Source organism: Panthera uncia (genome assembly GCF_023721935.1).
Source record: "Panthera uncia isolate 11264 chromosome B2 unlocalized genomic scaffold, Puncia_PCG_1.0 HiC_scaffold_24, whole genome shotgun sequence".
NCBI lineage: Eukaryota > Metazoa > Chordata > Mammalia > Carnivora > Felidae > Panthera > Panthera uncia.
In genome coordinates, this window is record NW_026057580.1 from 107,041,616 (window position 1) to 107,065,700 (window position 24,085).

General features: G+C 42.9%; 1 protein-coding gene across 4 annotated transcripts in view; it reads right to left on the reverse strand.

The window, feature by feature from the left end:
- Positions 1-1,373: 1,373 nt before the first annotated feature.
- CNKSR3 (CNKSR family member 3) overlaps positions 1,374-24,085 on the reverse strand; it is an 84,965-nt gene continuing 62,253 nt past the window's right edge. For 2 of the 4 annotated variants that reach the window (XM_049653125.1, XM_049653126.1), the window contains exons 5-13: positions 20,305-20,346; positions 17,534-17,653; positions 15,239-15,298; positions 10,336-10,404; positions 9,854-10,087; positions 9,020-9,144; positions 6,229-6,437; positions 5,645-5,734; positions 1,374-2,870 (exon numbers count right to left, since the gene is read on the reverse strand). In XM_049653125.1, the coding sequence (XP_049509082.1) occupies positions 2,572-2,870; positions 5,645-5,734; positions 6,229-6,437; positions 9,020-9,144; positions 9,854-10,087; positions 10,336-10,404; positions 15,239-15,298; positions 17,534-17,653; positions 20,305-20,346 (1,248 nt within the window). In that variant the 3' untranslated portion in view covers positions 1,374-2,571. The remainder of the gene's footprint in view (positions 2,871-5,644; positions 5,735-6,228; positions 6,438-9,019; positions 9,145-9,853; positions 10,088-10,335; positions 10,405-15,238; positions 15,299-17,533; positions 17,654-20,304; positions 20,347-24,085) is intronic. The other 2 variants (XM_049653129.1, XM_049653127.1) reach the window with 2 other exon arrangements.

Sequence of the window (24,085 nt, forward strand, 5' to 3'; positions counted from 1 at the left end):
CCACACATGTTGTAATATAATCATGTGACAATATTTACATAGTAAAATAATTATTTCACTATAAAATGTTCATATCTGTTTATGTTTCATTTAGAACATTAGATTGATATGTGTGTATAGAGGGTGGTTATATTACCTATTAATTTCATTTTGGAATAGTGAAAGTGAATGCAGGTGATGCTTTTATGTGCGAACATAGGTTTTATCATCCATGATTCTTAGTTGATGACTGTAGTCATGTTGTAAGATATTTATTACAAAAAGGGCTGGGTGTTGAGTTGGGTCTGGTAGAGTTAAAAAAAATAATCACTATTTTAATGTTTCATGTCGAAAAGTATCATTCCACATTTTCATTTGCTGGCACATGTCCACCATTAAATTACTATTGAGGTGAGCAGTTTCCATGTCATTTCTAAGAAATTAGTATTAAACTACTGTTTATGTATCTCAGCAGTAGAGATACATACCTTTTTTTTTTTTTTTTTTTTTTTTTAAAGCAGTTAATCTATTTCTCGAACACAATTCAGGGGAAAACCCCAAATAAAAATAAAGACGAGTCTGTAGCATCTGACTGAACGAAGGTAGAGGACCCAGAAACTTCTCTGGTCTTCCATCAGGGCTTGAGGGAACAACAACAACAACAACAACAAAAAACCTGTGCAGTCATTGAAGTTGGGCACCGCCTATAGTTAAGACTGACTTCTGAAAAACGCATTTTGAGCATGGTCATTTGATCACAAGTGGCATTTTCTCCAAAGGGGGTCAACCTCCAGCTAAGACCTCCAAAATTTACTTAACTCATTCCCCAGCTGCACTTCAGCACTAAGAACCCTCCTAACTCCAGGGAGGGAGAGGAAGTGTTGCCATCCCCTGCTCTGGGCATAAAGCCAGCCCAAGCTAACGGTAAAATGGGCCAGGGCTGGCGCTTCTCCTTTTCCATAGCTGCTCTGCTAGTCTCCAGAGCCCTGTTACCAGACCTCCCGCACCCCCGAGCTCGGCCCTTACATTGTATTTAAAGCACCCAATGAATCACACATTCCAAGCCTCAGAATCACACATTTCAGCCTCCTTCTGCTGAAACTCCCTCAGAGGCCGACAGGAAAAGAGCCGGACTGAATGCAATCCCCTTAGCCCCACCAGAGGCATTCTAAAAGGAAGATGTTTAGTAACTCCGGGAAATCTCTAATTTGTTGAATTTCAGGCAGTTCAGCAAAGTAAACAATTCGAGGGGTGTGTGTGGGGAGGGGCGTGTTTTTGAGGAAGGGATACCAGCTCTGCCCAGGAACATACCTCGGAAAAGTTCCCAAATGTAATGTTACTGTACCGCGTGTCCTCAACGCCCCCCCCAGTTCTAATTCATAAAAATCCCAAAATGCTTGGGAAGGTTTATTTTGTTTTTTAACGACAGCGCCCACACTGGCATCGGCCACAGTGGTCACTTATAAATCTGAAAACACCTTGAACACTCTTTTTCATTAACTTCATGTAAGACGCAAAACAAAGATATTTCAAATTACATGTGACTAAGAGTAAGAAAAATATACAACTATATTTAAAACACTTAAATTAACAAGATAGTACTTTTCTGTTCTAACAAAATATCATACATTCAGTTTAAACAAGAGTTAATATCCAGACACACTTTTCCAAAATACCTGATGCTAGTTGAAAATGAGTGACCGTGAGACTTTCCAAGAGATTTCTATTTAGCAAATATGTACAATTTTGAAGAACTGCCTTTTTTTTTCTGGAAGACAGGCATTAAACAGTCAAAATGCAAACTGATGTATCTCTCATAAACCTAAATATTGTTGCTTCATTTTTCTGCATGATACTTTGGCTGTCAGCAAATCTTATAGCTTCTTTCCCTTAAAGACAATAACGTATAACACCCCCCTCACAAATAACCATGAACTTCCTTGTGTGTAATAAGCCCTATCTAAATGTGTTCACGTGTTTCTGCATTAATTGACTTATCTACGGAGATGGTTATGACAAGGGTATGACCAAGTGTAACAGGCCTACACTTAACCCACTGCTTTGAAACAGCATGAAATACATGCTACATGTTATTTCAAAGTCAAAGCTGCTACACTTACGAATACAGTACATAGCTTGAAAAATCAACACAAAAAGGTTTTCTCCCTTGGCTTTCTTTCAGGTGAAGAAGCTGGACCACAAACCAACACATCTGTGTGACAACGGCCACCAATTTTGGCCCCGCCTCCCAAGCTGACAATGGCCTCATAATGGCCATACCATCCCTGGCCAAGGCCCCAGTTTATATAGCGTCTCTGTGTTCCAACTCTAAGGAAGCAAGAAAAGCCGACTCTACTCATTTCTCTCCTTCTGCCTCCACAAGCCAACACCTAAGATCCTCTGGATTTGTTCCCATCCAATGACTTCGAGATTCCAAGAAGGGCAGTATACAACTTCCAAAAGAAAAAAACAACAACGAAATTGCATAAGGTCACTATGTAATACTGTGGATGAAAACCAGAAGAGGTTGTCAACTGAGGAAGCCAGGCACTTGGGAACAGGAGACAGGGAAGAGTCCAGGGAGGGCAGGGCTCAGTGAGTCAACAGTTTCAGGCGGGTAAACCAGCTGACCAGCAGGGACGGTTCTGTAGAGGAGGACTTGGCCGCCGCGGCCACCGGCTTCTTTCTGGTCCCTTCCTCCTGGAATGGAATCGTGGCACTGCTGTGGAGATCTGAACTGATGTAGCACCTGCTCCCTCGGACATAGTCCGCGCCTCGGACCAGCTGCCTCTCTGCTGTGGGCCTTGAGAAACGGTATGCGGGCGAGGAGCTTTCTTCGATGATGGGAGGGATCCGCTCATTGCTGAAATACCGGCAGAGGGCGTCCTCACCTGTTTTCAGACAAGGCCCACAAGTCCATTAAAATAACCATCCACTCGAGGCCTGCTCAGACCTCTGATGCCCTCCTCCCAGGGATGGGCTATGGCGCCTCACAGACAGCCAGGCCCACCCCCACTGGATGCTCAGAGAGCAGAAATGGAAGAAGTCCATCATAGGCTTCTTTCACTCCTGAGAGGCAACACAAAGGCAGAGCAGAGGGCCCTCACTTCCTTACCAGTGTTAAGAACTTTCATAACCAGAGTGAAAGGGCTGTATCATTCTATCACCCCTTCTCCATCTGTCCTTGTTCAAGGCCTGCAGCACGTCCAGAACAGTGGTTCTTACTCTGAAGCGTAGAGAACTTAGAAAGGTAGGGGTGCCTTTGACTGTCACCCTCCAGGAAGAGGCCAGCACTCTTCACCTTTAGTAGATAGCATTCAAAGATTCTCACGCTCTGCAATCCTTAAGACATTTCCGAACCAGGAAGAATGGTCCCGGCCTAAATGCCAACAGGCAGCTCCTGGGATGGGGGTAGGGGGTAGTTAAGAAACTGAATAGACACCTAAAATGCAGGGCACCTTGGCAACATGTAGCATTCTTTTGACCCCGAAATTCTGCTCCTAAAAATGTACAAAGATCTGTGTACAAGATGCTTATTGAACTATCATTCACAATTGTGGGATGGGGGGGGGGGGCACAAAAATAAGCTACATGTCCAACAACAGCAGACCGAATAAATACGTGCTACGGCCACAAGATGGACTGCCAAATGCAGGCATTATAGAAAATACCCATGTTTTAAATAACAGTCACATTTCACAGTATTGTCAAACATCTGTTTCTTCCACTTTGCACCTTTTTTCTAAGTGTATAACATTAGAAAACGGAGTGATTATTTCTAGGTTGGGGAAGCAGATTACAGTTGAGTTTTATGTTCTCGTACCTTCTAGATGTTTTTCAATGTACTTGTTTTGCTTTTGTATTTGAAGCGGAAGTTACTTTCAGGAAGTGCCTGCTGTCGGGGAGCCTGGGTGGCTCTGAGCCTCTGGCTCAAGTCATGATCTTGCAATTTGTGGGTTCAAGCCCCGCATTGGGCTCTGTGCTGACAGTGCTCAGCCTGCTTGGGACTCTCTCTCTCTCTCCCTTTCTCTCTGCCCTTCCTGGACTCGTGCTTTTTCTCTCTCTCAAAATAAATTAACTAACTTGAAAAAAAAAAAAAGTGCCCATATTCAAAGAACCACGTATCATAGGAGTCTATTTATCTGAAATGTTGAGAGTAGGAAAATCCGTAGAGACAGAAAGTAGATTAGCAGCTGCCAGGAGCTAAGGAAGGAGGGAATGGGGAACGACAACTTGCAGGTGATAAAATATTCTGGAATTAGTGCTGATGGACACACAGCTCTGTGAATGTATGAAAAACCTCTGAATTGTACACTCAACAGAGCGAGCAGATGTATGGTATGTGACTTCTCTCTCAATAAAGTGGCTTTTTAAGTGCCCCTTGTGCAGATAGACACCTTTTCATTCTAAAATGATCATACAACAAAAATACAGAAGGTGAGATGGGAGGTCAAGTGCGTCTCCATTTCCGGGCTTAACTCTCCCATCACCTCTATCTCTCAATACTAACAGGAAACAAAGGGCTAAACTGGGGATTAAAAACCTAAGAGAATGGCAACGAATATGCTGAAGTTTCTAAATCTAAACAAAGGACAGGCCTGCCACCTGCTGACTGCTCCACAGATTTTCACATGCCAATTAAGGGTATCTAGGACCTGACACAGACATCTCCCTTTTCCAAGTGATTCAGACACCTAAGTGACAAACTCTACCAGGTCTCAGGGAGGGGCTGACCCTCCCTCCCCCTCCAACCCCAGTGAGGGGTTGACCACTTTGGAAGTTGAGCCTCCAGAACTTTTTTCTTCTTCCTTTGACTATCTAAGGTCTACTCCACTTGAACTTGTCACCTATTCTTTGTTTCAGCAACACACGAACAATGCTAGAATGTCTTGCCAGTGCTGATAATCAAATCATTTGGCAAAAAAAATAAGAATTTATATAAAAACGTTTCCCTCAAGACTAGTGTAATAACCAGTAACTTTGATTACAAGAGGAATTCACACAATTTATTTTCCAATGGTAATTACTCTTTAACACAAGAAGGATTTAGAGAGGGAAAAAAAATCCATGTCTATTCATTAAAAATCAAAGAGATTCCAAAAATAATAGTCATAAAATTCAGAATGAGATTGCTTAGTGAATAATGTAGATTTCTACTTACTTAGAAACTTACAGATGATCAATGTCCACGGCCCTTTAAAACAACTTTTTTAACTGTTTTATTTATTTTTGAGAGAGAGAGAAATAGAGCATGAGTCGGGGAGGGGCAGAGAGAGAGGGAGACACAGAATCCAAAACAGGCTCCAGGCTCTGAGCTGTCGGCACAGAGCCCGATGCGGAGCTCAAACTCACGAACTGTGAGCTCATGACCTGAGCCCAAGTCAGACGCTTAACCGACTGAGCCACCCAGGTGCCCCTCCACAGCCTTTTAAAGCACACAATGCTAATTAGGAGATTCATAGTCACTAACTAGGAGTATATAATTCTGCCATTCCAGAAACAGGCAGGGCCTTAGAGATTCAGCACCCCGACCTCAGAGATGAGAAGACGGGACTCAGGCCAGGTCCGCTACGCGGTTATTACAGGACAGCGAGGAAGAGGGTTGCAACAAAGGCCCTGGCTCTTTTGACTCCTGTCTGGTGTTTTTTGGTTTGCTTAAACTTACCCTTCCTCCCATGACCTCGAGGTCTGGCAAAAGGGTCCACGATCCCCATCCAGCTCCCGTCTGCAGGCATGGACAAAGGCCGGGGCTTGCCTTTGGAGGAAGGGGAAGGAACGTGATAAGTTGTCAGACTTTGGGGGACTTCGGAGAATCTTTCCTTTTATTTATAACTTAAGACTCCCCCATATCACACTCACATACCCATAAGCAAGACCATTATTTTAAAATAAGTATTTTAAAGCATCATATTTCCACAGCAAGGGATTAGGACAGAGGCGGGCTGCACTTAAGTGTTGTGTGTCTACAGAGCAAAGCAGCTCCAAGTTAAAACGCAGGCACTGAAAGTTAAAACTGTAACATGATCTCACTCCGCTGGGCTTTGATGCCAGGCAGAGAGTAATGATTCAACAAGGCTTCACTTGAGAGAGATGAATAAAGGTCTCATACTTAGAATTTCATTGAGGTTTATGTTTTCCTCAGATTACCCTTCAAGTCTGCCAAATTCATCCAACAGTTCCAAATAAGGAAGGGGGCGGGGAGGGAAGTGAAAACAAATGGCAGAACAAAACAAACACCCAGAAATGTACCATGAGACGGTGTTTTCTCTCTCATTTTTGTGGGCAGAATATTGGTTTCCACCGAATACCCGGGCAACTGATCAGAATCAGCGATGGTAAATCTCCGTCTTCGGCTCTCCTGGTCCAAGAAGGAATTTGGGGACTCTGAGCCCTTAGGACCAGGCAAGGGCTGTTTACACTTACTGAATCCTCCATAAAGAAAACTCCCGTTCTCATCCCTGGAAGACAGTGGGCAATAATTAAGTTGCTTACAAAGATCCTCTCATACAGATGAATTACAGGAGATACTTCCTCCAGTACATACACATAAGACAATTTAAATCTTCCTTTCCACTGGAAGAAAAAAAAAAACCATTACTTTTTCAATCTCAGTAACCCCCTCAGTAAACCCCCCTTTAACAGATATCCTATTAAATAAGAGTAAATAGCATGATCCTACTAAATAAAGGAAAATGAAATTTTTTTTCATAGATGTTTAAGCAGCAGAAATACACCTTTGAAAAGACAGCTCTGGTTTCCCTGTACTTCTATCCTATAACTGAAATCTCCTATTTCTTACAGAAATCACTAGTTAGGGTATATAGAGCCATTTTTCTGATGCCTAAAGTAGTATCTTTGCCAAGATCCAGCAAAGAAGACACTTGATGTGTAATGGAATTGTTAGATTTGAAAATTATGTCAAAAAACACAAAGGCACCTTTATAATTCCCAGCGGAGGGTGTCTATTTTCTGAACTCAGCACAGAAACTAGCAAGTGTTGGATTAACCAGTCCAACTTAATTCTTTTTAAATGTCAGCTTTTATAAAACTTGAAATTAATTTTAGTTGAATCCAAGTTACTAGTTAAATTTTTTGCATTTAGAAAATTCTATTAGGTGATCTTGCAAAAACTACTAGACAAAATACAACAGCAACTGAGTCCAAAACCGATCTCAAGATCAGCTTTGCCTGCTTGCTATTTCCAATGAACCTCCCACCTGTGTGTACCCCTTTTCCTCCTATGAGCCCATCTCCTTCTATACTTTCAAACCTGGAATCTAACTTCCCCATCCACAAAGCTTTCAAGACTCAACCACTCACTCTCCATAACCATTTGCAGGGTTCATTCCTCAGAAAGTCTCCTTCATTGATGGTGTGTACGTGTGTGTGTGTACTTGTGCGCTCGTGTGAGTGTGCGTGTGTGTCCCCCCAAGCAGATTAAAAGCTCCAGTTCCCTTTCCCCTTTACTATGTACATGACCTTTTTCCTACCACTGCTTCTGTGACCCTTTGCTGAGACCCAGATGGGAACATTCAGAGTTGGGGGTTTGGGGGGGGGACCTCCTAGTTTCTGCTGAAACAACCTATGCCCTGGTCATGAGTGAAACTGTGTTCTCCGTGTGCAAAGGCAAGTACTTGTCACTTTAAATACACTTAACATCCTGCGACCACATGGCTCTGATCTGTGAATGCAGGGAAGAGTTCCGTCTACTAACCAGAATGCCTCTGATCGCCTAAGAGAAGTTCTGTATGCTGTACTAAGTTCCGGGCAACCCAAAACCAGGGAGAGGAAAATGATGTTAATTCTTCTCTGCGCCCACGGGAGAGACACAATAGAATCAAATACTAGCTTAAAACAAAAACAAACCAACAAAAAGCTCCAATATAAAGTAATATATCACTGTTAAGTTCAGCCTGAAGTTTGTCTTATGAAATATTATAGCATAATTATACAGTTCTCAATTTATTCTTGAACAGTTGACTAAGACATTGGCAGTTCTCTGTGGGCAAGAGCCACATCTGTTTTGTGTAAGTTGGTGATTCTGGCCCTACACTCAGTAAATATACGTTGAATAAATGAGCCAAAATCTCTTTAAATACGTCAACTGATATAAATAAACTTATATTTCACACCTAAATGATCCCTTATATAGCAGCTAATTTGACCATGTAACAATTAAGAGGGCACCGACTTTTCGAATTTATAATAGGCACACACAAGTACACATGCATGCACAAATGCAGAGCATCATACCTACATTCACATTTTTTAAGTCCCATGAAGAACACCTCTCTCTCAGCAAAACAAAGCTGTAACCGTAACTCATGTCCCAAAAATATTTATTATCTTCCCCCGCCAGAGATGATTTACCTAATACCTAATGAAACTTCAGCTTCAGGGATCCCCAAACAGCCCCTTCTCATATCCCAGGAGGAGCCAAAACAACGTATTCCCGGAGCACACGCTTTCATAAAGAGCCCGCTCCCACCTAACCGCACAGCGTCAAGACCCGTGAACCCCGGATCCATGCCTACACTTCCACCTAAAGGATCACACATGTCCCCCGGTTTTATTAAGATATAGTTGACATGTAACATTGTATTAGTTGTAGGTGTACAACATAAGGACTTGATATGCGTGCATAGTACGAAATGATCACCATAAATAGTTCCATTAACATCCATCACCTCACATAGTTACAAATTCTTTTTTTCTTGCTATGAGAACTTTACAGATGTCCTCTCTCAGCAACTTTCAAATACAAAATAGAATACTGTTAACTACAGTCACCATGCTGTACATTACACCCCACAGCTTATTTATCTTATAACTAGAAGTTGGGACCTTTTGACCCCCTTCACTCAGCCCTCCCACGCCCACGCCCAGGATCACACTTGTGAAAACTGCGATCTCAAGACTCCCTGCTGTCACACGGGAGTTCAGCAACTTCTCCCCTCGAGACCCTCACAGCCTGCACACCACCACTGAGAATCTCCAGGCACAGGAGACGCGCACACCGCCAATAGGAACAGTGACCTACCGGGGCGAGTAGGGAACGGCTGGTGGAGGAGGGATATAAAGATCCAAGATGGCGGGCTTCTCCTTCTTCAGCGAGGTATCCATTGTGCTTTCAGGGGACTGGGTTGTCGTGGGTGGAGGTGAGGTCTGAAACGGAAGCCAGTGCAAAGGGTGGAAGTGAACTTAAGAGATTATTCTTGGTTAACTCTCCTTCCCCAAAAGCAACACTGGGGACTGAGGTCATTCGTGTGTTCACAGCCATTAGCGACACTCCATTTGTATTCTTTGAGACAGTCAGAATTAACTGGGAGTTTTAAAAGACTGGAAGCACAGTAAAAAGTAGAGGCTTGGGAGCCAGGTCAGAATTCTAGCTCTGAGCAAATCACTTAAATACCATGCCTCAGTTTCCTCCTCAAAAACCAGCCATGCTGGCAGGAGGTCCTGCACAGGGCTGCCGCGCAGATTAAATGTGTTAGTTCAAACAAACCGCTAACGATGCTATCACTGACTAGGAGCATGGGCTTGGGACTCGGTCTGGATACTATTCTGGCTATGGCTCTTATTAGCTGTGTATCTCTGGGCAAACCACTCAACTTCTCTGTGCCTCATCTATTAAGATGGGAATCAATGGGGACAAGAATAGTACCAACATAGGGTGACTTAAGTGACACAATACACATAACAGGCTTAGCACACTGCTTGCCACTCAGGAAGTACACAATTCTATGCTATTTAGTATTATATATACATATACACATACATATAAGTTAATTTTAAAAACTTTAAATCCTGGCAGCTTAATTTTAATCATGTTATTGGTCTCGAAGGACCTATTTTTTAAAATCTTGGGTGAGACCTTCAATTTTGTCACTTCTGTAGGCCAACAACGATGACGCCGTTCACATGCTGACACCAGGTGAAGTTCACAACCAGTAACGGATACCTGCACCAGCGGTGGTTTCCACCGTAGGTTTTTCAGGGGGGCAGGGGTAAAGTTGAAAGAGCCCGTGGGGCGCTTCTTAAGCAGTAATACGACGCCAGTAGGATTCTCCCTCAACTTCCTCACCAGATTTTTCAGCTGCCATCCCACCTTCAAAGAAGGAAAATGAGGAAAAGGGACTCACTCAGGAATAATGAAAAATCAAAGTTATGAATTTATTTCAAGGAAATCAGGAGCGAGCAAATAGACACCAAGATGTTCACCTTAGCACTACTTAAAATTATGGAAAATTGGATATAAATTGCAAATTAAAAAAAATTCAAGCAAAATGGCTTTGGATTTAGTTGAAAGTTCTAGAGGGGAATATTAAAAGTCCTCGTCTCGATGAACAAACTCACCACAGTTTGCTGATTAACCTGAATGACTTCATCACCAGCATGAATCTTCTGAGATCTGTCTGCAGGAGACTATTAAGAACAAACACAGAGACCTGTCTTAGTTTTTCAACCCTCTATTTCTTTCTGCTTCTATTTCTTCTTCCTTCTTTCTTCTGCAGACAAAGAGCAAAGGGAACACGATTTTCTCAAGAACTATCACATGGCGCACTTACGAGATGACCCTGAAACTACACGGTCTGTAGAGTCTGGCCCACAGGCGGACACCTGACTTCCCTACTTGATGCATGGGCAGCTGGTACAGATCACCCGTCAACTGCAACGGCTGGGTTCATCCAGCCCCTCAGGAAGAGCGGGACACACTGTCGACACAACAAACTGATAAGAGCTGCTGGTTCACCTAAAAAATATCGTACAGGGGCGCCTGGGTGGCTCAGTCGGTTAAGCGTCTGACTCTTGATTTCGGCTCAGGTCCTGATCTCACAGTTCGTGAAATCGAGCCCCGCGTAGGGCTCTGTGCTGGCAGCATGGAGCCTGCTTGGGCTTCTCTCTCTCCCTCTCACTCTGCCTCTTTCTCTCTCTCTCAAAATAAATAAATAAACTTTAAAAAACATCTTACATATATCCCTATCAAAATTAATTTCACAAAAGCTGACCAACTGCTTACCACGTAAAGATCATCACTGTAACTCTGTCATCCCATCTCCTTTTAAGCAATTATTAAAATTAAACCTTGTTTACTCAACCTTATTTTACACATTATCACAATGCTATTAAAATAGAAAGACGATAACAATAGAAAATATATTTCTTCAGAGAAAATGACTTTAAATTTTTTTCATTTTCACGTTGATTTCTTTTTTTTTTTTTTTAATGTTTATTTATTTTTGAGACAGAGAGAGACAGAGCATGAACGGGGGAGGGCAGAGAGAGAGGGAGACACAGAATCTGAAACAGGCTCCAGGCTCTGAGCTCTCAGCACAGAGCCCGACGCGGGGCTCAAACTCACGGACCGCGAGATCATGACCTGAGCTGAAGTCAGCCGCTTAACCGACTGAGCCACCCAGGCGCCCCTCATGTTGATTTCTAAATGAGTGTGTTTTCAGTATTAGAAGTCCAGATTTTTATTCCCCCAAATAATATGTGTGTATATAAATACCTAGATGTAATTTATTTGTCAAATATTTTGCTCATAATATTCTTGTTCAATCAATGAAACTAGCACTCTTCATGTTTAAGATAACTCCTGTGAGCAAAAGCAAAGGATAAACCCTTCATTTCAAATTATAGTCATACCTTATCTAGGCGAGAGTATTTTATTTGGTAACTTATGTAACTGATTGAATCTTCAAACACATTTATAATTATTTTTTTAAAAATAGCACTTTTGGGGCGCCTGGGTGGCTCAGTCGGTTAAGTGTCCGACTTTAGCTCAGGTCATGATCTCACAGTTTGTGAGTTCGAGCCCCACATCAGGCTCTGGGCCTGCTCAGAGCCTGGAGCCTGCTTTGGATTCTGCGTCTCCCTCTCACTGCCCCTCCCCTGCTCACGCTCTGTCTCTCTCTCTCTCTGTCAAAAATAAATAAACATTAAAAAATATTATATAGATAGATAGATAGCACTTTTGAATGAAGTCAGGAGGGCAGCAACTAAACCCAAGACATCCTTGCTGGATCTTCTCACTCAACTGTTCTGATGGGCTCAGCAAGAAATGAGCAAGCAGCATTAAACTATAGAAACAATCTCTTTGATTTATCTAGATCCAACATGTAACTGTGACAGTTATTTTTCAAAACATGTAACCTGCAACCATAACTACCAGCGGTGCCTCACCTGAGAGACCAGCACAGGGGGTACCTCTGGGAGATGGTCTATTTCAAGTCTCTTTCTCTTGAGACACTTAAAGAAAAAAGTGAGTGAGTGTAGGCTCCTTTTTGCTCCTGCGTGTCAGATGCTTAACCCTCAGTTACAGACCAACTTCGCTAAGTCTGATCAGAATCAGTCTAGCCATGGGGCACCTAGGTGGCTGAGTTGGTTAGGCATCCAACTCTTGATTTCGGCTCAGGTCATGATCTCCTGGTTCATGGGAGCGAGCCTGCATCGGACTCTGTGCTGGCAGAGTGGAGCCTGCTTGGGACTCTTCTCCCTCTCTCTCTCTGCCCCTCCCCTGCTTGCGCTCTCTTTCAAAATAAATAAATAAATATTAAAAAAAAAGAAAAAAAAAAGAATCAGTCCAGCCCAGATAATCTTCCTGGCCAGGGATTCATTTAAGGTAATCTTCACTTTATAAAAGATGACCCAGAGGTCAGGAAGTTCCTGTTTATAGATATGCAATCTTAAAAAACAAGCCTAAATGACCTGAAGTGACTTTCCTTCCTCGGGATCCTCACGCATTCATTTCTCAAATGTCTTACCAGGTGACTAAGAGATGTGTTTGGCAGAACACTGGTAAAGAGAGAGCTTGATACCAAAATTCTTCCTGGGGCAGTGGCTCTTGCCTATCTTCACCACAAGCCAGACTACTGAAAAATGATGCTTGTTCTGGTTTTCTGCAGAAGGGTGATGACCCGGAGAAGAATGCATCCATTCTTCAGAGGCTAATCTAATTCCCACCTCATCTCAGAGGTGGGGAATAGAAGTATGGATGGGATCCTGTTAAGACTCCTCTCAAGGTGTTGAACAATATCAAAAAAGAAGTCAAAGAGAATCACTAGATACTGTTAGGCTGACCTTGGAATGATCCTGATTTCTCAGGTAACGTGCCCCCCCCCCCCCAAAATGCACCGTAGGCCTAAGATGGTCTGCTGTCATTGCTGCAGCCTGGAGTCCAAGATGGAGAAATAAAGGAAGGCAGTGGGTGATTTCTGTCCACTACCACCCACCATACTAGGCTTCTAAAACATTCTGATTCTGAAGTCACAACAACCTTAAGTGCTAGCTGGAAAGCCGTCCGGGAGCTCTCACTTTCTACTGCCATTTATGTGTAAAATATCCAGCATTTAGGGTGAGATACTCAGAAGCCCTGGAGAAGTGGGCTCTTACCTAACTTCCCACCCTCATCTGCAAGATTTAGCACATTCCAGGTACTCTGTGAACACAAGCTGAGTGACTGAAAACAATGAGTGACATTTTCGAATGGACTGCCAGATGGAATAAGTCAAGTTTTCCTTTTTTTCATCTTTAACAAGATGGAAACCACCTGTCTCCAGGATGACTTCCGTTTGATCCTGTATGGGATCAACTACATCCAGGTCAACCCTGAATCTCTCACCCAGTCTTATGAGGCTGGTAGGAATTCTAGGAAATGGATCCTTACATTTGACCTTCCACGTCATTCAAAAGCAGCTTGTTAAGTTGCCAGTCTGTCATTCAACTCTCATCCTTAAAACCAAAGGAAGGGGGGTGGTTTGAAGAGGAGAAATGTGTGCCTTCTGGTAGTAATATGATAGCGAGCTATACGCTGATCCAAGATGAAAACTGCTTTAAGAAGACCGGTAAAGTCTGGAACCACACAGGTCTGGCTGTTAAATAATGCAGTCACTATCAAGTGATAGATGCAAAACTTCAACTCTTTAAAAACTCAAATGACCTTCACCATCCCTCTGAATCCACCCAGCCCCTAAACAATGAAATGAACGGTCCATGAGTATGTTCTTGTTTATGGTTCAGCTGAAATTCGCTAAGTCTCTGACAAGGATGAGGGATGAACTGCGTCACGAGTGATGTGTTTTCTCCTTTGCACCGTCCCTGACCTAAAACTAGAGTTTCCTGTGCTGTTACTGCCGATCGGGTGATGTGCTATAAAAATTCCTACTGCTTGTCAGTGCGTTTTCACCGCCGCTCTACAGAGAATGCTTCAAGATACTACCATCTTCTTACTCACCGTCTGCCAGAACCACACAACTTATTTAAATTTCACTGGCTGCTTTAAGCAATGCCATTTCTTTGCTGCTACAAAAATCAAGCTTGCATCACAAACCCTCATCAAAGACCATGCCATTTTATTTTATCTAAAGATCTAGCAGCTGAAGTTCAAAATGCAACATGTATTTGCACCGGATTAGAAAAGCAGTTACCAAATTTCTTCTATTTTTAGGAATTATTTCCTCTTGTCTTAGTTGATTAAATAGCAGATTAATTTCACAGACACATACTTCTTTCATACAGATCCAGGAAGCTATTCAAACATTTTTAGCTTCATGTCAATGTCACCAAAAACTAGCCATATTGTAAGTTGCAAAAAAGAAAGCATTCAATTAGCTCTACTTTTTACAAATTCAAAATGTTTGAGGGGCTCAAGAAAAACCTTTCATGTAGTAGCATTTCCAAAAGGAAGTTAACAGTGTACAAAGACTCTCACAGTACAACAGTCCTGCATTTTCTATTCAAAAGATTAGGGTGCAGGGCAGGGGAACTAAATTTCAATATCATATCAAATACTACAAAACACAACTCTATAAAAAGAATCTACATTGTGCAAACAATCTCGAAATAGTTGCTTTGGTGACGCATATAAATTCCATTAAGCAACAACAAAAAACTGTATTTTACACATATAGCTACCAATTCCAGTTCCTGTAAGAGTGATTTTCAACAACAAAGATATCACTGTTTTTATATTTATGGGTTAACATTTCCAGGGTGCAACAGGAATAATTAACAAGGTTGGGGGGCAAAAACCGGGCAAGGTATGTGAACAACAGCAATAAAAGACAATTTAAATACTAAATTTACAACAGCTGGTGATAAGCAGTGTGCCTAGCAACAGAAATAAACAAAACAGCACCCATACTCTCACTATAGATAATAAAACAGGAGGCACACGTTTAAATGAAAAGTATAGGGACTATGTGTCAAATTTGTTTAAACACACAATGGCTTTTACATTTAACGGATATGCACTTACATTCTCGGTGGTTCCAGTAATCACGTGCAATCCATCATAGGTTGATTTGATGTACATGCCCTAGAGGGAGTCGCAAATATATTCACTCATTACTCCAACATTTAGAAACATGGCCGCCAGGGAGACTTCATCTTATAAAACATTAAAGGCAATCCCTTCAGAACAACACTCATTTTTAAGACTCTGAAACATTGTGAAACAAGATCCACAAGCAGTGAAGGGGAGCTAACAAATGGAAACACTAGTGGAAGAAATCAGAAGCCAGATCTCTTTGGTATGAGAACTTGTGTACTGGGCCCACAGAATTTTGCCATAACTCTGGGGACTCAGAAGGCATCTTCTCAGACGTGCAGGATGAATGAGGCATTTCAAACAGGGACTGTTCTCTCCTGACCACTTCTTTGTCTGGTGACACAATGTATTCGGATAAATTTGCTATCGGCACTCATTGTGGGGTGACTCACTGAAGCCACCAACAACCCAGACCAGGATATATGAACAAAGACTATTAAGAAACACCACATAGGGAGTAAACCAGAAACAGGCACGCCTCCATTTGAAGGGAAGCATAAAGACAGATACACTCCTCCCGACAGGCCTGACAGGCAAACTCAGGGGTGAATGCCATATCACGGAGGAAAGATTTCCGCCGTTGGATAGATCACGTACAAAACATTTTTAGGAAACTTTTGTAAGACGAGGGGAAAGAGCAAAATCTCGCAGTCTGGGCCAAGAGTAGTTGCTCACCCTGGTATCAGATTTGCAATAACGTAGATCTTCCTCAGAAATCATCTTGACCCTGGACTTGCCCGGCTCAGCAACTACACCACACTATAATGGGACTCTCGTCAAATGCTGACACTCAACATGCATATTTCTACTTGCTAAGAAAGTGAGCTTGTCGGGGCCCCTGGGTGGCTCAGTCGGTTAAGCGGCCGACTTCAGCTCAGGTCATGATCTCGCGGTCCGTGAGTTCGAGCCCCGCGTTGGGCTCTGTGCTGACAGCTCAGAGCCTGGAGCCTGTTTCGGATTCTGTGTCTCCCTCTCTCTGACCCTTCCCCATTCATGCTCTGTCTCTCTCCGTCTCAAAAATAAATAAACGTTAAAAAAAAAAAAATAAATTAAAAAAAAAAAAAAAAAAGAAAGTGAGCTTGTCGATATCTGGTTGATTGTTGTTTTCCTGAGGAGAGAGACTGCCTTGATATCTCCCCACAGCTACCTACAGACTACTTCATGCTTCCTCCTCCTCCTCTTCCTCATCCTCATCAGTACCTGCACAGCCACCAACTACTGACAGGAACTGTGCCCCAGAAGCTGGCACCTGACACCCATCATCTCATTGAACACCGTCCACAACTCTGTGAGGCAGTAATTATTACTATTCACTTATGACAGATGAGGAAACTGACCGGTAAAGCCGTTAGGACCCTTGAGGACTTGGATTTAAACCCAGCTCTCTCAGACTCAAAGCCTCTACAAGCTCATCAAGGAGGCTCATGGTTTTTCCACTTAAATTTCAGCAAACTGGGGCACCTGGGTGGCTCAGTTGGCTGGTCATCCGACTTCACCTCAGGTCATGATCTCGCGGTTTCTGAGTTTGAGCCCCACATCGGGCTCTCTGCTGTCAGCACAGAATCAGCTTCGGATCCTCAGTCCTCCCCCCAACTCCTCCCCGGCTCACGCTCACGTGAGCACTCTCTCTCTCTCAAAAATACACAAACATTAAAAAATAAATAAAAATAAATTTTTCGGGAAATTCATCACACGAGATGCATGCTAGGCACTGCAAGATCTGTGATCTAGGAAGCCAGGTATCTACCTATTTGTATGCTGGGGGCCTGTTACTATAATAGGGCTCATACATCATTTATGAAACAGTTCTGAACTTTTTTTAAGAAATCATTTCTTTCAACCACCTCTTCTCACGTTCATCTAAGTGCTAATAGACACTTTCAGAGCAGATGTTGTTTTGTACCCCGAGACCATCTTTCCTTTGTGTAAATGTTTTATACCTCCTCGCACTAAGTCCTAAAAATAAAACTGTTAAAACAATCCCTTCAAGATACGAGAATACAGTTTAAAAACTGTATTTATTTGTATACTTTGAAGACATAAAACCTATCAACAGTTCGAGATGGCAAATTCCTAACTACATAATGGAAGACAATCTAAGTTTAATTCTATTCAGAATTACAGTGAGAGCAATAAAGAATCATTAAAAAAAAAAACCCCAAACTTTAATAAATGACGATGTGTTCTTATTTGGGAAGAAAACAAGTGTTTCTAGAATCTCACCAGGCCTTCCCCAGGCTTAACGTTTGGCAGGTGAACTTCCTCCAGACACGCACACTGGCTCATAACAGGATCTGTAGCAGATCGTATTGTTTTGTCACAGATGCCATTTAAAACCTTGACCTAGAGTTGGAGAGGCACATAGGAAAGGTTCAATCATTAACCAAGTTTATCTCAGGTGCAGTTTAAAGAAATGCACTTCACCTGCAATCTTCAGCTCTGGTCGGTGATCATTTTAATAATGTTACTTAACGAAGGCATGGCATTGGGACTTCGTATCTGCGATCCGTGGAAACGGTGCCACTTCAGCTTTGTTTAAAGAGTGCAGCTCTTATATGAATTAGGAGCACAGACTGTACAGAAACCCCCGTTTGGCAGTTAAGGACATTCATCTATTCCTAGCCTCTGCATGGTTTTTTCCTGATCGCTCACATCCTATACTATCAAATATTCACAAGGTTAATTTTTTTTTTTTTTTTGCCTGTACCTGCTTTTTTTTGAGTAGGTTTTATTTTAAAAGCAGTTTTAGATTTCCAGAAAAACGGAGCATAAAGTGCAGAGTTTCTATGTGCTTCCTTCCCACCCCAACACAATTTCCAATACAGTTATAACAGGGTTAATAATAAGATATAAAAACATTGGCCTTAGTGTGGTACATTTGTTACAACCGATGAACCAAAATTGGTACCTTATTATTAACAAAAGTCCGTAGTTGACATTAGGGTTCATTCTTTGCGGTATATAGTTCTGTGGGTTTCAACAAATGCACACCGTCATGTCTCCACCTCTACGGTATCACACAGAACACTTTCACTACCTGAAACCCCCGTTCTATCTATTCATCTCTCCCGCCCTCCCCCACTATGAACCCTTGGCAATCACTGGTCTTTTTACTGACTTTGTGGTTTTTGCCTCTTCCAGAATATCAAATAATTAGAATCATACAACATGTAGCCTTTTCAGACGGGCTTCTTTCACTTGGTGATATGAATTTAAGGTTCTTCCATATCTTTTCATGGCTTTTAGATCATTTCTTTTTACTGATCAGTAACAGTCTATTGTCTGGATGTTTATCTGGTCACTCACTGGAGGACATCTTGACTGCTTCCAAGTTGCAGAATTAAGGAATAAAGCTGTTGTAACATTCTGTACAGGTTTTTGCGGATACAAGTTTTTAATTCATTGGGTACAACTGCTAGATCGTGGGGTGAGCATATGCTTGGTTTTGTAAGAAATTGCCACAGTGCCTTCCAAGGTGACCGTACCATGTTGTGTTCCCACCAGCAATGACCAAGAGTGCCAACTGCTCCACATCCTTGCCAGCATTTGGTGTTGTCATGTTTTGGAGTTCAGTTATTCTAACAGGTGTGTATAGTATCTCACTGTTGTTTTAATTGGCAATTCCCCTAATGAAACACGATGCTGAACATCTTTCCTATACTGATTTGTCAGCTGCGTACCTTTTTGGTGAGATGTCTGTTCACATCTTTTGCCCACTTTTTATTTTTTATTTTATTTTTTTTCAATATATGAAATTTATTGTCAAATTGGTTTCCATACAACACCCAGTGCTCATCCCAACAGGTGCCCTCCTCAATACCCATCACCCACCCTCCCCTCCCTCCCACCCCCCCATCAACCCTCAGTTTGTTCTCAGTTTTTAAGAGTTTTTGCCCACTTTTTAACTGGGTTGTTTCCTCACTGTTGAGTTTAACAGTTCTTTGTATATTTTGGATACAAATCCTTTATCCTTTTAAAACTACTTGCTCCCAGTCTGTGGCTTGTCTTTCCATTCTCTTAGCACTGCATTTCATGGAGCAGAGTTTTCCATTTCAATGAGATCTATCCTATCAGTTTTTCTTTCACGGATTGTGCCTTTGGTACTGGATCTAAAAACTCACCAGCAAACACAAGGTCAACCTAGATTTTTCTCCTGTTATCATCCAGGAGATGCATAGATTTGTATTTTACATTTAGGGGTAACCATCTTTTTAGTAATGGTTCACATTCTCTGACCCCAAACACTGACAACGTAAACTTTTTGAGACATGAAGATCCCCATGAAGTGCTGGTTACGTGTTGTTGTTTCCCCCAGGTTCATCTAACCTTTCAAAATCAAACCACCAAGGAAATCAGGAAATTCCAAAGAGTGATTTTTTTTTTCCCCCAAGGGGGAGAATCCAAGAAGTGACACTTCTTACCTTCCCTCAATTTGTTTAGCCTCCTATTTATGGAAAATATATTTATAGCAGTTTCACTGCTAAATTCCTCAACATCAGTAGGAGGAAGGCCTTATCAAAAGGGCCCAGGCTGGCTTATGTCAAAGGGAGGAAGCGATGATGAATGGTTACAAAATGCTCTTTAAACAATCACGGCACATCCCCCTGCCATCAGAAGGGTTTTGCCAAGGATTTTTTTTTTTTTTTTTTTTTTAATCATAACGTTCCTAAAGTGAAATTTACAGATCAGGGTAACCCTCATTAACAGGCTGGCTAGTAATTTAAGTATAATTGTACCTAATGAAATGTTCGGAGGAAACAGAGACCCCCATATACCCAAGTGAAGCACAGGAATTTTCACAGTAGTAATTTTCTTGTTGCTAGATTACTTTTACTCTTCTCTTTCTACCTAAATTAATAGACTCAAATCCCAAAGAGCCAATATTTCAAAGTATATCCTAAAGTCATTAGCCACAGAATATTTACTTGAATTAATGTGAGTCCCATTCGTTTGGGAAAAGGAATTTTACAGTCACTTCTAAAAGGTATACTTACTACGGCTAAAACTTTATCCTCCATTTCTGCTACAAGGCAATCCTAAAGAAGGAAAGAAGAAAAAAGAAAATTGTAAGACAGCTAGAAACTTGGCATGCCCCTCCCCCTGCAGCCCAAACAGCCCTGTATGGGATGAGGAGGGCACGGAGCCGGCACCCAACACCTTCTCAGGCTCTGCTCTCTCCTGACCAAAGAAGCTTATCATCCAAGGAACCCATTTGACCGATTATTTCATCAGAAAACCTATGAAAAACATTGAACTGAAATCCACCCACCATCTATACCGTGCAGAGAGCAAGAAAGCAGAAGTCGAGTCCAAGAAAGAAACCTGACAATGGCTCCCAAATGTGACCCCGTGCTCAGCCAGCACTTGGCCAACAAGTCAGGAATCTTTTAGCTCTGGGCCTGCTTCTATAAGAATAGCTTTCAAATAAAGGCTTGAGTAAATGTAGCCACAGAAGTTTATTTTAAGCAACACTGAGATTAAATCAGATATTTTAGTCCTTAATAAATGAAAAAGGTTCAACAAAACATTCATTAACACACTGCCAAAAAACTGGTCTTGAGGTATGCTATTGATGATGTTAAATAAAGGGCTGGAGTGCAAAGCATTATTTATTCAGCGTAAGAACAAAAGACTCGGAACTGTATGAACCCAGCTGGCTGATTATAGGAGTCACCATTGTCCTGTCTAAAAATGGTCACAGTGAAACCACCAGTGTGAAACTCTCACTGCTAACCTTCACAGTTAACTGGCCTACAGCAAAGGTTTCCCTCTACATGGCAGAGGACATGCAGAGAAAAGGGGGACTGGGGAGCCTGGGTGACTCAGTCAGTTAAGCATCTGACTTTAGCTCAGGTCGTGATCTTGCAGCCCATGGGTTCGAGCCCAGCATCGGGCTCTGTGCTGACAGCTCAGAGCCTAGAGCCTGCTTCGGATTCTGTGTCTCCCTCTCTCTCTTCCCCTCCCCCACTCACACTCTGTCTCTTTGTCTCAAAAATAAACAAACATTAAAAACAAAAAAGAAAAAAAAAGAAAAAAGAAAAAAAGGGGACCAACTGGATTCTTCAGAGTTTATTTTGCACCTTTAAGTATAATCCCAAACTGGAACATCCTAATTATTTCATGTACACGAAAGATATTAATCAACTCTGTTGGAATTGTAAAAGATTTTGACTTCAATCAAAAGTCACTTAAGGTCACTTTTCTGCTACCGCTGAGGAGTGGGGCGGGGGGCAGGAGTTAGAAATGTATGATACTCTACCCTATGATTTTGTAATCAGATTTTTGGTATCTTCTTAAATTAAAAATGTGTTAAACATTAATAGTGACTCTACTGCTTGCAAAGTTTACACTTATCCTCAGGAAAAGAGCATCCAAGTAAGAAAACACTTTAAGAAAGAAACTTAGCGATACATTTTTACATGCGTGAAGCTGATATGAACTCAAACACTACAGGAGCAACAACTTCTGCAAAACAGAATCATTCCAGCTCAAACATGTGCCTTGCACCTTCCATCTTGTCCACAGAGCTAAACCACCAAGTACCATGGATGGGATGTGGATGGCTCATCCCCTGTTAACAGCATCGGAAACACAGAATTTACTAAGTATCCATTTTTAGCGAACAGAACACTTATGCAGTCTTGTGCTAGGAATAAAAGTAATAATGTGTATTTATGGTTTTTCATTACAGATCCCCAAATGATAATCACCCACTGGCAGAGAGCTCCTCTCAGTACTCCACAGCCCACGATTCAAGGTGGATGTGTGACCTCGTGGTTCCTGACACTTGATTCCCTGACAGGTCCAAGAAGCCACCTAGAAAATAGGCTCCCTGTGGCATTGGAACCAATGGGTGAGGGGTGCTCTCCTGCCTCCCCAAAACTGTTCAAGCCAACGTGTGAAAGGGCTCACTTTTTACCTTCCGCAACCGTGAACACGGGTTCCCACAGCCGTTTCTACTGGGAGGAAGCAGCTGCAGGCATGATTTCATGCTTTTAGGCACAAAGGCAATGGAATGGAAAAAAGGCATCCTGAAACCAAATCAACCCTCTGGAGCCAGACGGCGGGGCTGAGCTCCGTCATGTTCCTCGGTCACCTGGCTCGCAGCCTCAGACCAGCCTACCTGGCAGGGACCCAGCCAGGGCAGCTATCGGGTGCTCCTTCCCTCCACTACTCGTCCTCCTTCTACCTCGTCCCCAGCGGGGTAGCCCTGAGCAACCTGCCCAGCTGCTCCCTGCCTGCACTCCTGTCTCTGCGAGGCGGGCACGATGCACCCTCACTCAGAGGAGAAGCAAACGCGACAACACACGTCGAGCACGCGGCACACACGTGAGACACAACCAGTGCTCTGCAAATGCTCTCATCTTCTGTGGCCACCCAGCTTTCTGTCCAGTCCTCCTGGGCTTTCTAGCGTACTGCTCCCTTCCCCCCGAGTTTTCCCCCAGCGGGACTCGGCACCTGCCACCGTCATCCCATCTCTCACGGCCGCCGCTGCAGTTTTCATGGCCTCGCAGCGCAGAGGACAGACTGATGATGCAGATCCCCACCCCTCCCCCGGAGTCTCCTCGGTCTGACATCGCAGCCCAGAAACTGGAAACTGACGGAAGATCCACCCGTGGACTTGGACAGCACGAGGCGTGCTCACGAGAAGGGCGCAGTCTCCTTCCAGGGGAAAAGGCAGCAACGATTTACGCCTCAACGCAGGAGACCGACACGTTATCCTTCAAGGGAAGGATGCAGACGAAGTGACAAGAAACAGGAGGGGAGATGGCAACCCGTGGAGGAGAGAAAGGAGCGAAAGGACACCCAAAGGTCTCTCCTTGCAGACAGAGATGAAAGGAATAAAGACCCAAGGAGAACACGTTCCTTGTCACCGGAAGAAGGAAGGACACAACTTTCATTCCTGAAACTTCCCAGATAAAAGGAATACACGGAAAAGACAGGTTGCTTCCAGAAAGGTCAACAGACCTCCCGCCGAGAAGTTCTGAAGACGGCACGCCCCCCCCACTCCCCCCCCCCCCCCCCCCCCCCCCCGGCTGGGAGGGAGTGTGAGGGCCGCCCCCTTCAGGATGCAGGCAGCACCCTGCAAAAGGCATGGGGCTCGCTCATCAAGTGAGTTGCTTCTCATCTGTGTGCAAATACACCCCGTGCCAAAGCACCTGTGTTCTCCAAACGCTAGAGAAAACATATGTTCAAGGAGCTAGCCATCTTTTTCAACCCACGTTCCTAAAACGATATTCCGTGTATAGTGACGCCTTGCCATTCTTCACCCTTAAGAACTGTTCAAATTTAAATAAGCCACAGAACAAACAAACCAAAAAGGAGCAGCATATTGTGAACTCCCTTTCCTGGAACCATCAAGTCGGTGTCCAGAAAACCAGTACAAGGCATCATTTTTAGATTTCCTACTATATGCTGTCACTTCTTGTGGGCACTGCGCTTTGCATTTAGTCTTCATAGCAAACTTTTGAGGTAGGTGTAATTATTTTTAGATAAAATATTTCACATTATTTGTATTTAATTTTACACAAATGCATAAATGTGGTCACATAATGGTCTTTGTAAATTTTTTAAAAAGTGTTTCTTTTTGTCCTTGGGGTTGGGGGGGGGGGGGGGGGGGCTGGCTCCTAGGCTCTGTCCCCACTTCTCTCCCTGCTAAAGTAACACGACTTTTCCTCCGGACTGCCTACTGAACTTACTCCCTTGTACACAGGTTCTTGGATAGCGTGTGTGTTACGAACACGTGTCTTCCTACGTTTTCGTATTTTAGGGGGG